At 42.0% G+C, this 15,145-nt stretch overlaps 2 protein-coding genes across 2 annotated transcripts; one reads left to right on the plus strand and one right to left on the minus strand.

Moving 5' to 3' along the window:
• Positions 1-93: 93 nt before the first annotated feature.
• On the minus strand, positions 94-6,718 carry tent5d (terminal nucleotidyltransferase 5D; the record flags this gene model as incomplete). The annotated part of the gene is made up of 5 exons (XM_080036102.1): positions 94-184; positions 2,058-2,632; positions 5,117-5,398; positions 6,197-6,514; positions 6,629-6,718. The coding sequence occupies 5 exons, from the start codon at positions 6,716-6,718 to the stop codon at positions 94-96; spliced, it is 1,356 nt and encodes a 451-aa protein (XP_079892228.1).
• A 4,057-nt stretch (positions 6,719-10,775) lies between these two features.
• Positions 10,776-14,806, plus strand: LOC307256751 (charged multivesicular body protein 1B2-like). The gene is made up of 8 exons (XM_080035843.1): positions 10,776-10,894; positions 11,279-11,376; positions 11,618-11,764; positions 13,011-13,079; positions 13,198-13,305; positions 13,434-13,477; positions 13,954-14,026; positions 14,505-14,806. The coding sequence occupies exons 1-8, from the start codon at positions 10,879-10,881 to the stop codon at positions 14,550-14,552; spliced, it is 603 nt and encodes a 200-aa protein (XP_079891969.1). The 5' UTR covers positions 10,776-10,878; the 3' UTR covers positions 14,553-14,806.
• The last annotated feature ends 339 nt before the right edge of the window (positions 14,807-15,145 follow it).

Genomic DNA, 15,145 nt, shown 5'->3' on the forward strand with positions numbered 1-15,145 from the left:
GCCTGATCACACACACACACAAACACGTGCACAAAGACACACACACGTATACACACACTCTCTGCCCCTCCTCCTCTCCTGTCTCTTTCAGTCTCACACCTCACGAACCATACTCTCCTCACATTTACACATTGTTGAGCCTGCTGTGTTGCGTAGCTCGTGCGTCATCGGGGTCCAAACACATCTAAAGGACAGGTGATTTGTGATAAGAGGCCTCACACACACATAATTTCACAGCTTTGGGTCGCTCTCATGGGCACCATCGTGATTTGACGGTCACGCTTAAGTGGATCATTGCAGAGCGCAATCATGGGTAGGATACGCAAGCTCTACATCATGTCGTTTTGGGAAAAATTTAAGGGAGGTGGATAACAATGAAGGAAAAACACATGAAAAAACTAATGTTGGAATTCTGTCTTCAAACCTGTGGATTATCAGTTTTTGAAATAATTCAATTTCTCTCACATTTGAAGGTTTGTTGAGTTTCCCCTTTATTTTATCAAAATGTACATGAATAAATTACAACAAACGGACTACATTAAAGAAGACATCAAAACGGGCAGCAATAACAGGGGTCAACAACTGAACACACACCCAACCCAACCCAGCCTTGGCCCAGGCCAGCCCCGTTTACACCCCCAGTGCAGTGAGATAAAGACATGCCAATGATGTCTCACATTTAGGCACTTGATTTTCCCTACAGAACCATCTTTGGTCAAAGTTGCTGTTGCACGGCTTTAGAACTTAGACTTAAACAGGTTTGAGGTGGATTTGAACTTGTTCCATGTGGATTCTGACTGTTTGAATTGGAGAATGCTGATTCATGCTGAGAGTCCCACAAGTTAAAATGCAATTCCTTTAAAGAGACTAGGAGGAAGGAAGTACATCTGCCTTGTTTAGACATGACCCAAAGATGGTTATAACCTGACCACCTCCATAAAGTAACCTTAGCATTAAATAAATCAACACTAGATGACAGTACTTCACATGATTACAGAAAGGACTCTACAAGGGAAAGGAATCAAGCACTACATCTTAACACAATTTACCTGAAAACAATGCAGTGTATCCGCACACAATATACTGTAACCAATAGGCTGTACATCTATTGCAAAGGCATTTGTTGTTGGCATTTTCTGTAGGAACTAACCAATATGTTTACCACTGAGTCTTATCTTGGAAAGTCTGCAAAAATAGATACATTTTTATTAAATTAAAAGCCTTTGCTTTGACTTCAGGATATGATCTATACCGTTTTAGCTACTCATGCATCATCTAACTATGTGCACACAGTAGACTGTATCATATGTCTGTTGCGTGTATGTACGTGTGCGTAAATGGGCATATGTGCTGTGCATGCATATGTTTGTGTTCTGATGAAAATACTGTACATACTGGTAGACTGGTCCCTCAGTATTTCTTCAGAATACACCCCTTCAGTAAAGGATTAACAAAGTTACATCAAACCTTTTAAGAAGCATAGTAGTCACACAGTATTTATTTGGCAGTGAGAGAACAGTCCTAATTTATCCATGCACAATATCAACCACAGGCAAGGTTCACGCTCTGAACAAACCCCATTAAGAACAACACAGTAAGAACATGAAGAGTGTACAAGAATTCAAGAACCTGGAAGTGTGTGTGAGTGTGTGTGTGTGTGTGTGTGTGTGTGTGTGTGTGTGTGTGTGTGTGTGTGTGTGTCAACAGCCCAGTTGGTTTCCTAGGGAGACCAAAGGGCTATGACTCATGCAGTGTTTATACAGCATTTTCTGGAATATCAACAAGATCGGAAGAATTATTATTTCCCATAAAGCCCAGATAATTACATATAATCATGTTAAAACCTTACAGAGTACTCAGGGAGTTTACTGTAAAATCCCACTCAATCCCACCCCCACAGGTCTATTATAGACCAAACAGTTTATCCCTGGATTAGATTTCTATTCTCCACCTTTGTCTTCACGGCAAGCACCTTCCCCTTGCCTGGCTGTGTGTTTGGTGTAATTATGTGTGTGTTTTAGACTAGGCCTGTCTGTGTGTGCAGGTGTAAGGGGTACGGCTGATAAAGCAGAGTTGATCCCCCTTGGGGTATGTAGTAGCTGCAGTAGCTGGGTTCTGCTAAATAGGGTGCACTGTGCTCTGCAAGGTATGGGGCAGGCTGGTAGAAGCACGTCACATGGTCTGTGTTTGGGATAATGTTCTGCTCTCCTAGAACCTTCAGTGCCAGCACTGTGATCATGTTGAGTGTCTGACGCCTCTCGTGTCCCATCAGACACACGGTGCTATCGTCCACTACGCGACGCAGCGTCATCAGGTACTGGTACTTGCTTCTCTCTTCGCCGATAAAGTGGTTCTTCAAGTAGGACAGGATCTTCCTCTGCTGCTCCTGCACGTCAGGGAAGTCAATGAAAAAGCGTGAGCACATGTAGCGTTCCAGTGTCTTTATCTGTGTCTCGCTGGCCGGTCGGTAGTCCCTGACCAACAGGTTACTATATTTCAACAAGCCACCACCTCGAATCTCCTCAGGGTTCCTGGTAGCTATCAGGCGGTAGCGAAGGTGGTCCATGGCCGCATCAAAGTCACCATACATGCTTTCTGCCAAGACTTCGACAGCAGGGACAGAACCAGAGGCCTGTGGAGTGTTGATCAATTCAAGCATGTGTGTGGTTACCTTAGGGGCCTCTTTGTTCTCAGGCACAGAGCTGGATGCCTCATCGGCCTGCGGAGGGTCCGATTCCCCTGGGCTTTCAGACTGAGAGTGAGGCGGTACATGTGAAGTGGAGCCGGGGTTTGTGATTGTGATTGGAAAAGAGACAGGCTCTGCAGCCCGAGGCGAGGATGCGATATGATCTTTTTCCTTTTTATCCTCCAACTGTAGGAGAGGAATTCTCGGCTGAGGGGAGGTCTCTAGTTCCTCGCTGTCTGTGTTCAATAGCAAAGGCTCCATGTCTGAAGATTCCTGAGGTACAAGGTCCTGGGACTCCACTGGCGGAGTTAGGCAGAGGAGGGGCGGGCTATGACAGAGTGGAGGGGGGCTTAGGCTAAGCATAGGAGGGGTCAGGTAAGGAGGTGAGCTAAGACAGGAAGAGGGAGGGCTAAAACTCAGGGGTGCTGAGCTAAAGCTAGTGGTGGGACTGACAGGGCTCAGCATTGGGGATGACAGGCAGTGAGAGGGAGGGGTCAGGCATTGGGGAGGGCTGGTGCTGGGGCTCGATGGAGTAGAGCAGGCAGGAGAAAGACTGAGTATGGGAGGGGAGAGACAGGGAATGGGAGGGGTGAGACATTGGGAAGAGGAGGGGGAACTGAGTGTTGTCTTTTGTGGGCTGCAATCTGTAAGATTCAAGACCATCTTTTTGGTCCGTAGTTCTCTGCTTTCATCTCCATCACTGAGCTCAACTTCTGAGGTATGCACAGTTTCTTGATTGTTTGAGCTGGACAGTTCAGTGTGTGAAACTAATGAGTCCACTGAGTCGAGAGGCTCTGATTGTTTGGGTGTAGGGGCCGTTTCTCTAGGGGAGGACTGGCTTTGCTCATCAAAAGCCTCATGTGTAGATGGTGATTCTTCTACAATCTGAATACTGGTCTCACATGAACTATTTGTAATAAGCTGAGGGGAAGGTGGCTCTTGAGGTAAAGCAGATATAGGATCCACAGCGGAAGTGGTGATTACATCAGGGGCTGGATCGGGAGCTGAGGTAAGGTCTGGGTTTGAAGGTAGGTCACTGGAAGGATTGGGTTCAGGCCCGGGGTTCATTTTATCAGAGACACTGGCTGTTGGGGGCTCACTGGGAGGTGTTGGTTTTGGGTCAAATGATATGATCTCAGGTTCAGGGCTAAGGCAGGGGTTTGGATCAAGATCGGGCACTAGAACAGGGTCACTTTCAGAGACTGTATTGGGGTACGGATTGGGGGTAACCTTCCTACACATCCTGCGAGGGGGTTTCGGAGAGGCTCTTTTGAGGACCACCATGTGAGATAGTCTTTCTGAGGCCTTACAAGAGGAGTTCTTTTTGTCAGAAACAAGGCTGGGTGGTGCAGGTGAAATATCCTGAGTATCTTGAGGGCTTTCGGCATCAAGTGTGTTAGGAGTTTTATCTGAGTTATCTGTGTGTAGTGTGCTGTCAGACTCCACTGTATCATGTGTGCCAATTGGCTGTGTGTGTTGAGATATGGAAGAGTCGGAGCAGGAACGATCAATACCTTGTGTGTCTTCTATGTTTTTTGCCTCTGATGCTAAAATCTCTTCTGTCATTTCCCCTATTCCCATGTCATTTTCCTCCTCTGCTTGCTCCACTGTCTCTTTTTCTACTTTAATTCCATCTGCTAACTGTGTCTCAATCTCTGCATGTGAAGATGTGCTGGATTTTAGGGCAGACACATGTTGTGTTTTATCTTCCTTTTTGTCTCCCTGATCATCAACGAAAGATTTTGACAAGTCTGTACTGTGCCATTCTTCGGAATCTGCCCAGTTTAGACACTCTGTCTGGGTTTTGTTTGAGGTTTTTGGCGGCTCTGACTGCCCCATCTGCTCTGTGAGTTCTTTCTCATCGGTGGGAGGGTTTGTGTGGTTAGATGGTTCTCCCTGGACAGACACTTCTTTGTGATTTGAATGTGCTGGTTTTTGGCCATCGCTGGAAGGAGTTTTCTCTGACTGTTCTATGTTTGTTGAGCATTTGGTCTCGTCCGAGAGCTCTAGCTCAGGTCTGAGTTCAATTTGAGTTGGAGTTTCAACTGTCTCATACGTTTCTTTCTTCTCTGACAAAACGTTTATAGATGTCTGATCAGAGAAGTCTGTCTCATTGAGGTTTTCTGTGTGTTCTGAAGCTTCTTTCAGCTCTGCAGGGGTTTTCTCTTTGTTGTCTGTTTCAACTTTGGAGTCTTTCATCTGCTTTGAATGTTCAGTTTGTTGTGAGAGTTTTGTCTGGGATTCGGAATTTACACGCACTTCATCTTTCTGTTGTGTCTGGCTGATCCGACCCCCATCTTTGTTTGATAAGTTTCTCCCGGTGGACTTCTCTGTTTCCGGAGCACTGGCTTGTTTGTGCAGAGAGGGAAAATCTTTATTCTTATTCTCTGCAGGCTGGTCCTTCAGATCAACAGTAATATTTTTGTGCAGTGAATCTTGCTGCATGTAGGACTCCAGCAGACGATCCAGAATGATCTGGAAGGAGTCGACGCTGAACTCAAACTGCCGCCTCAGCACGCTCACAAATTTGAGCTCCAGGTTTTTTCCAGAGTTGTTTGAGAGTGAAATGAGGCTCCAGCGGTCGTTGTCGTTATAGACCTTGACCATTTTCTGAACGTAGGCCTCTTTCATTGTAGCACTGCTGATCCGCTCCCTGTTGACCCCAGCAGGCAGGCACTCAAGCAGGCAGCTCATCACTGACTCTTTGATCACCTGTGAGGAGAAAAGGTCAACAATATGACAGCCAGAACTAATGACTGCAATCTGACCGCAAACACGTTTCTATCATTGAACTGACTATCGTGATGCTCTTGTGGTTTAGTTTTCTTCATAATGCAGGGATATTTTAAAACCAATACTATCGATTAAACTTTGTGCGTACATTTTCTACAATTATGTTACAGGATGACAATCAATTCACAGTCAATACAGCATCACAAAAATCTATACTGCAGACAGTAGAGAATCATTGCCGTGCTCAAGGATAATACAGCAAGTAAATGCCGGTTAATGCAGAGTGTTGATCCGCAATGCTCCACTGTGATTACATTGAGCTGCTTTCAAGTAATCATATGCTGTTTTGAAATGACTTATCTTATGTATTGTGGAAGAAGTTTTACTGATTTAATTACAATAGAAACTCCAGACAAGATACATCAGTAGTTAAGATGAGAGGAAATACACTTCATACAATGATCAAATAATGAATGTAGAGACAAGAGTAGAATTAAACTAATCAATATAAAATTGGCTTCCACAGTATTCACTTGCTTATTTCTTTGTGGATCAATATTTTATTGACACCTTCAATGCTTTTAAAGGCCTCTCTTTGCCTTCTTAACAGCACTGAGCTCTTTACATTTCTTTCTATTGTATCGTACTTTTACTATTATTGTCATGTCTATGTGCTTTTTATCTCTATTTTAACGGGAAGCTTTTAATGCATTTCTTGTTTGCAAGGTGCCATACAAATAACGTTTATTATTATTATATAGGAATTTTTAATCGCACCTGGAACTCCTCCTGATTGGGCAGCTCCACTCCAAAGATGATGTCCAGGTCCTTGTAGGTTGTTCCGTTGTCTCTGACGAGGACGTGGCTGGCCGTGGAGCCGTTCAGACGGACATCTCTGACGGCGATGCCCTGCCTCTGCAGCCTGGCCCGCACGGCGATGATGATGTCACGAGGACGCAGCTCCAACGTGGGGAAGTTCCCGCGGCCGTGAATTGGAACCACCTCCGACAGAACCTGATGCAGAACCTCCACCTGCTCAGTGTTCAGGCTGTGGAACCGCTGGCTGGATTTGGTTTCAGACATGCTGCTGCTGCCCTGAAGGGAGGGAAGTGGACATGACAATGAGAGTTTATCACAAGTCCCAAGATGTGCTATATGTTTAACTCTCTCTCACACACACTTAGCACTTACTCACACTCATATGCACACTCCGTGCCAGTCGGCAGTCAGCAAGTCACAGCTTGGCTGACAGCTTTTCCACAATGCTAATTTAACTGCTGTGTTGACGAGCTGACACATGGAGCTATTCACATTGATATGCTTTGCATAAATAGCCTTCCACTGCTCAAACAGATCATAACAAATTAAGAGAAAATGTTTTCCATGAATCACAGAATCTGAACCACACATTACGGTATTGACAAGCCAAGACTTCTAACACGTAAACGAGTCCCTTTATTTAAACCTCATCGTAGTTAGAAAAAACACCTTGCTCTGTTTTTTAAATAATATTTACTTAATTAAATTTAAATGTATTCATGCTTGATTTTTTTCTGTAAAATGATACTAATCATAATACTACTATGAAAGCTGACTAAATCTCTGTTTATTGATTGTTTCTACCAGAGGAGCAAGGGTTAAGCCGAATGAGTCATCACCAGCAGACTGCATTAATCACACCAACGTCACTAATTAAAGACACACATCTGTTTTTGTGTCTATATGTGCTGCACATGATACATTACAAAAAATGACTCCCACACACACTTATGTGAGTGCACACAAGCTTTTATATAACACCTTTGTAAAATGGAAAACAAATTGGTTCAAAGTGGGATTTCATTTTAGCCAATTATTTTTGTTTGGCTTTCACATGTGTAATCCTCCTGGCAGTTATACGTGTGTAGCCTTTTCCTTCAGACTCCATAAATCAATCTCTACAAGCTGTGGAGTGGACATATTTTTATCCAATAAACCCGACAGCATTTGCATAACCAAGTAAGTCTGAAGAGCCTCTGTAATTTGACTGGAGGACTTGCGTGCATAAAAAAGTGTTTCAGGGACTGAGTGCTCGGGGTTTGAATGTGCGACTGTGGTTCATATCGGCCCATTATGATCTATTGTTTGCTTTAATCAATACATGTCACTCAGTGCTACAGATGAATGCTGCTGATGGCTGTGATTTTGTCAATAGACACAGGGTAAACATTGGGATACTAATGAACAGTAATGGGTTGCTTTCTGGTTGCAGTTTGTCAGACACTAGACGGCTGTAGTCTGAGCCAACCACAAACAATCTATTATATATAGTGTTCAGAAATCTCCTCAGCCGTCTGGACACTTTGCAACAAACACTAAAGAATAGCACTTCACTCCACAGCTATAAAAGGCAATATGCTCATTCAGAAAGAGCTGAAGATGCTTGCCAATGACAAAGAAGTTGAGTGTGAGGACAGAAAGAACTACTGTGTGAGACATCTGTCTGCGCCACACTTTAACAAGGTGAACCTTAAACATCAGAAACAGCAATCATACGTTCAGAAGTGATGTTGACACTGATCTTATAAAGCCTACAATGGAACAATGTGTTGAGGGAGGAGGAGAAGACACTGCGGGACTGTTTTTACCCCGAGTATCTCCCCCTCCCCTATCGCACTGTTCTGCAAACTTGCAGCCTGTGAGTGACTCATCCAGGCGTACCGACTCAGCTCACACATAATCTATGGCCGTTTAAAACGCAACAAATCGGAGGGGGAATCTCACTGGACTAAATTTAGGTTACAGCAAACACAAACAAACAACACTCTGTTAACTTAGGCTGCTGTCCCCAGTAGAAAACATGTAAAGAAGTGCAGTATAGAGGAAGAAAGAAAACATGATAAAACAGTATTATCCCTGTTTAAAAAAAAACTTAGACAGTCATCTTGAAGGTAGGTTATCTCAAACTAATTTTTTTCTATTTTCACTTGAACAATAGTGGAGCGATTACCTGTGCTTCATAATAAAAACAGAAGGTAAAAATTCAGAATTTGTGGTGCACTGCAAAATGTTAAGAGATTTTGACTTACTTTTATAAAAGAAAAATCACAATCTAGTATGTGATCTTTAAAATGTATCTAAACTTGCACACTGACAATACTCTTCTAACAATATTGGGTAGATGTGTTCCCCATTAAAAAACACAAACTAGAACATATAGGCTAGAAAACTAGAACAATGTATTGAAACTGATCCAGAGCCCCTGCTGAATTTTACTCTGCCCTGCTGCTCCTCTCTCTAATCTTGTAATCACGCACTTACTCACTCCTGAGATACCAGGTGAAGCGAACAATTAACCACAATTAAGCGCCTAGCAGGATGACTTGGATAAAGGGCAGATGTAATTCTGAGAACTGCGATTAAAAACACGTTAGATCCACACATTGAATTCTCCACACAAAAAAGTAAATTAACCAACTTTACATAGGTGAAGGGTTCCTACCTGTTGCTGGAGCATTTGAAGGAGCGAGCGGCTCCTGGCGTGCCAGTAGAATATACCCTCGTGTGGGTGAAAGTGCGTGTGTCTTGTAGCCTACGTGGGGGTTGTTTCTCTGCTGAAGTTGTCCCTACTCACTCCGGCGAGGCTTGGTGCTGATGCTGCTCTGTCCCTTATAAGGCATGCGAGGCTAGAGCGTGTGCGAGGCGAGTTCATCCGGGCGCTGTCCAAGAGCTCGTGTGGTGCTGAAATGAAGACTCCAAACGAGTCCTTGCGCTCTTGTTTTCTCCTCCGGCCGCCCAGAGCGTAACGCAGTTTCCATAGCGACCTGCCGTCATTCAGTTATGGCTGGGGAGTGTGTGTGTGTGTGTGTGTGTGTGTGTGTGTGTGTGTGTGTGTGTGTGTGTGTGTGTGTTCCATAGTGTCACAACAATGATAGTGGAGTTGTGTGTTGTGGTGGTTGCGCAGGGAGAGTTAACAAGTGTAGCCTGATATAACGTGTGTATTTGCCTTGAAAATAAAACTTTATGGGCTAAATTTAGAGGAAGAAAAGGAAAGTTTTGTAGCCTACAATAAATGACTGAAACGACTCTCAAGGTTTTTATGTTAGCCTCAATGAAAGGGAGTAAAATCAGTCTTCTTACATTTTAATACTAGATGGGCTGTGCAGGACTTTTATGTTTGCAGTGAAACAACCTCAGAGGCTGATCATGGCTATATAATTTTGGGGGGATTTTTTTAAAAACACTTCTCATTCATCTCTGGGCTAGGCCTACTCACTCAAGTACACATCATTAGGCCATATCTGCTGTGTCCAAACAGGGTATGATGAGCAGATACTGTATGAGTCATCCATGCTGCTCCCTCCCCCTGACCCATCCGGTAATGCCCCCCCCCCCCCCCCCTTCTCTCTTCGGATGCCCGGTGCACGCACACAGCGGAATCTGACGTTCTTTTAGGACAACGAACCTGTTAGGTTTCTCCTCGTGCTGCAATTTCTTCCTGTCAGACTCTAGGCTATAACATGTGCACTGACCTGTCTAGACTGCCATTATCCATCCACAACTCTAATAAAAGATGGTTTCAGTCGCTATATTGGCTACTCAACAATGCACCAGAAAACCTGAAAACCATCACCACTGAAAGCGTTAAGGCAAACCTCGTGTGTCTGTATTAAAGGTCAATTTACCCCTTTCTTAAAACAGCACAAATGACGTCACTTGACGTGTAATACAACCTACCGATACCGGGTACAAACTATTTTTAGCCTGGATGGAACTTGTCTGCTTTGCACCGTGCACGCGCGCCCGTCCACTTCCACACAATCGTGACGTAGGAGGCGTGAGCGCGCCGTGTAAAATCGTGACCGCTTGACGACGGCATAAAGGAGACAAAGATAAAAGTAGCTCAAGATAGTTCACGTAGGCTATTTGGCCCAGCAATGGTTCCAGCAAATCGATGCCAATGCCATGCATTACCCAGTAGAGGCGACACATCATGTTGCATTATGCTGCCCTCAATAGTATGTTATGTATTTGTTAGCAATGCATTGAATCAGCATACAATACAAAACAGGTCAAATAAAAAGGAATTCGTAGAAAGTCGTTGCTGCTTTGAAGTCACAGTTCTGCGCATGCGTCATATGGCAGGACTTCGATGTTAACGTTTATAAGCAGCTTACAACGTTTTTCTTACCTGGTTGTGTATTCAAAAGCGGTCCCGAGACGCAATAATTATATTTTAACGATTAAAAGACAGTCTTTTTGACTGCAAGACAAATGCGACACTGCCACCTTGCCAAACTGATTTAAATCAAATGCGGAAGTACGTATAAGGGAATCATCTTGCATCGCTATAGGAGCGAATGTTCGCTAGCTTGAAAAAAAATCAAAACAAACGTGTGTGGGGGAAGCGTGTGTCTGGATGATACTTTGTGTCTGTACATAACCAGGCCGAGTATTTGTATCAGAGAAAGGCCTTCATCATGTCGAAAATGGATAGTATCCTTTTCTGTTTGTCATAAGTAACCATAGACTGTATAGGCACGACGGTATGCAGTTACCTAGCAGCAGCTTGTCAAATGTAAGCTGGATTTGGTAGCTAGTCTTTTTTAACAAAGCTAATAACTTCTGTCTAATCCCATAGTCTAATCATTCAATAATGAATACAACTCAATTGGTAGGCTAGCTAGCTCTCCATACTAATATGATGACTCTTCACTATAGTAAGAGAGAGAAAGTACTTGTCTTGCCTGCACTAGAGTTGGGTTCTCTAGCTCAATTTCTGTTGGTGCTTCATTGTATTCAGCGTAGCCTATTTTTTTTTAAAATTCTACTTTATAACCAGTTCTGTAACAAACCATTCCTTGACTACCCATACTACAGAACACCTGTTCAACCTCAAGTTTACTGCCAAGGAGCTACAGCGCAACGCCAAGAGATGTGACAAAGACGAAAGGGCAGAAAAAGCCAAAGTGAAGCAGGTTGGTCTGATAGATTTTGCGTTTACAGGGTTTACAGATCAACATTGTCCCTTAGTGGTTGGTTTTGGTAAAATATGTCCTTTAAATTAATTCAGAGTGGCATTAAAAAATCTTTAAAATTATTATATTTATCTTGCCTTGAGCTGTAGGAACTACAGATCAGCATCCAATTAGACTACAATACAGCTACATTCCATGTGATGTTTGGTTTATTTTCCCCTCTTTTCCCCTTTGTTCTCAGGCTATCCAGAAGGGGAACATGGAGGCAGCCAGGATCCACGCAGAGAACGCCATCCGTCAGAAGCATCAGTCCATCAACTTCCTGAGGATGAGCGCTCGTGTGGACGCCACGGCTTCCAGGGTGCAGACCGCGGTCACTATGAACCAGGTCAGGATAAAGCTGCTAGATGACAGCTCGGGAAAAAAAACACAAAACTTAATTTAATTTTTTTAATTTAGTGTCAAAACTTTATTGAATATAAACCCCGTAAGATGCAGCATCTCGTTTTCGGAGGGGGTCCTCAGGAAAACAACAAAAGGAACAAAAACATTGAACAAGTACAAAAAACAAGTGATACAAATATAATGACAACAACAAATTGCAATTATAGACAGAGATTGATGAAAAATAGGGTGAGAGAAGGAAAACACAGGTGTTTTGAATCCCTAACTGGAGTCAAAGCGGGCAGGGCATTGCACTTCACGGTAAGCACCTCAACCCCTAAGCCATTGAAAACAGAAGACTCAATATCAGTCCACTTTATTAACTTACTGAATAAGATGTACAAATAATATTATAGTTATTCTAGTCAAACTATGTTATACCTATACTATACTATACTATAGTAGACATGGTATACACATTTACATTGTAGATTTCAAAGTTTATATTTTGAAAGCTACATCTTATTTGAGATCATGGTTAAACAGCTGCAGTGTTACATTTTAGGGTGGTAAAATCCTAAGTGGTTTTTCCTTTAGATTCTCTCGGTGAAAGATCCTATAGAAAAGAGAAGGAGGGAGCGAGAGTGAGCAAGAAAAGCCTCGCAGACATGCAAACACAAAGCCACCAATTACATAATGTCATTAGATGCGACTCAGACTTGAGGCTTTTAGCTTTTTTGCTCTCATGGGAGTCAGCCTCCGTATATTGCTTTAATGCGGGTTCACTGTAGGACAGATAACATTTCATAGAAATGGGACTTAATGGTTGTTGTTGAAATGGAAGCACGGTGAGATGGTGTCGCTGAACAACTCTCAGAATATCTCATTGTTATGGTAATACGTCTGATTAAACAATAACACAACAGCATTCATAATAAACCTCTTTATCACAATGTGGTCTACTTTTAGGTATTAATGGGTTGGATTTGACAAGATAAGTCCTTGAAATATAGGTGATGCTTTTGGATGAGAGGTGGTCATGACAAAGTATCTGGTTAAAAAGGTAAAAGTGACACCTAGTGGGAATGTAGGGTAACAGCACTTAAAGCTTTGAAAATATCAACAGCCTTCTTTCTCCCTGTCTGACTTTAATTACGCTGATCCTGTTTTGAATCAAAACCAATGAGACCAATAAAAAGTAAGAAGACTACAGAGGCTTCAACACTTGATTTTATGTGTTTTTTGCCCAGGTTTCAAAATCCATGTCTGGAGTGGTCAAGTCTATGGAGTCTACACTGAAGAGCATGAACTTGGAGAAGGTAAGAAGCTTACCCATATCCAAAAGTGTGTGTGCGCGCACACACACACACACAAACATAAACAAAATATGTTGATTAACATTTTTTGAGTATTTTCTGTTCTTATCTTTCCCCTCAGATCTCAGCATTAATGGACAAGTTTGAAAACCAGTTTGAAACTCTGGATGTGCAGACATCTCTGATGGAAGACACAATGGGTGCCACCACCACTCTGACAACACCTCAGGTAAACAAGCACTGTCCTCTCTCACAAACCAGGGTAAACAGTTCCCCTGGGGCTACATATAAAAGGAAGTTTAACTTCAAAAATAATTTCAAACATTGAAATGATTGTTTCTCTTGGTCGACCACTAGAATGACGTGGACAGGCTGTTGCACGAGATGGCTGATGAGGCAGGGTGAGTATGGCACATATCTACAAACAACTTGGAAACATATTCTACATAACAGTAATGACAAAATCATTGGTTGATAAAGGATAAGTATAAATGCAGGGAACACAGCTAAAATGTACTAATGTTTGAAAATACAAATTACTTTGATTTAAAATTCTAGGTGCTATTTCACTGTTAGATACCTTCTTTGTAATAAAAAAGGGCCATAAATGTTTATGGTGCGATTTTTAAGAAGCTGTGTTATGAGTTCAGATAAGTTCTTCTGTTTATTATTCTATTGTATCTTGTGTATCTTTCTATGGTGTCTTTTACACTTAGTTTTATTGCCTATTCTGTTAATATTCTTTCTATCCTAACACAAATGTTAACAGTCTTTCAGAAGCAACCTTGTAATTCTTCTTTTAACAGTCATGACAGAAATAAATCCAGGCAGAAATGATAGTCAAATTGTTCCTGTATTTTTTTTCCCTTTTTTTAAGGTTGGAAATTAACCTGGAGCTCCCTTCAGGCCCGACTACCTCACTGGCTTCATCTGTGGCATCAACCGAGCAGGTTACACATCCACTATCTTTATCAATATGCTATTTTTAGTGTTTTACATTGCAGAAACACAATTCACACATATTTCTCATACAGAAACTAGTGTATTGGATTTAATGATACCCTGACAACAATCACTTTAAATGCAATTTATCAATCTGCCCCACACATGTTTTTTTTTTTCTTATTTGAGGCGCTATTTATACCGAGATGGCTACAGAAGATTTTATTGTCTATTATGATCATTTTATATTGTATTACTGCTTTTGATTTCAGTACACATCTAGCATGTGTTTGTGACAAATAAAGTTCTTGAATCCTGAATCTTGAATATTAACTAATACTATAGTAAAATAAAAATACTAATAAAATGAATGCCCTTGACAGAAAATATGTATCTCAAAGTATTTGACTGCAATCAAGACCCATTCAATTATATATGTTGCTAGACCCTCCCCTAACTGTTGTACCTGTATTGTGTTGTCCTCAGGATGAGCTCTCAGCGAGGCTGTCCAGACTGAGAGACCAGGTTTCCTAGTGACGAAATACAAGATCAGGAGAAGGACTAAGGGACAAGGAGTGAAAGGGGAGAATAAAGAAAAACAAATTGCTATAATCCAGGTGTGTTTTTAGAGGAGCTGTCTAACAGCAGAGAGGAACGGAGAGGTAAAAAGCTTATATTTAAAGTGGTACTAACTGCTTCACACACAGTCCATCCATCCAAAATAATTTGCACACCCATATTTAACAAATATTCTGATTATTTATTATCTCAACAATATGTCACTACTGTGCTGCTATGTTTCTTTATTTTAAGGTGGTATATCTTGGACATATTCCTGAATCCTGAATGGAATTTTTTGGCAAAAAGGGTTTACAAAAACAGTAGTATTTAATCTTTAAAAGCAAAGACCGCCATCCAAACTGTGTTTACGCTATGTGTAGAATGAAAGAGCAATATATGTATTGGTGTAATATTTATTTATTTATTTAATTTCATTTAATTATTGACTGACTGACTGACGGGTATTGCTAAGAGCATGCTTGTATTTCCTATGTGTATGACTGAAGATGTGGAGAGCTCCAGTATTGTTATTTTTGTTTGGCTCCAACTCTTGGCTGCAGTGCTGA

The sequence above is a fragment of the Ammodytes marinus genome, assembly GCF_949987685.1.
Source record: "Ammodytes marinus genome assembly, chromosome: 10".
Taxonomy (NCBI): Eukaryota; Metazoa; Chordata; class Actinopteri; order Uranoscopiformes; family Ammodytidae; genus Ammodytes; species Ammodytes marinus.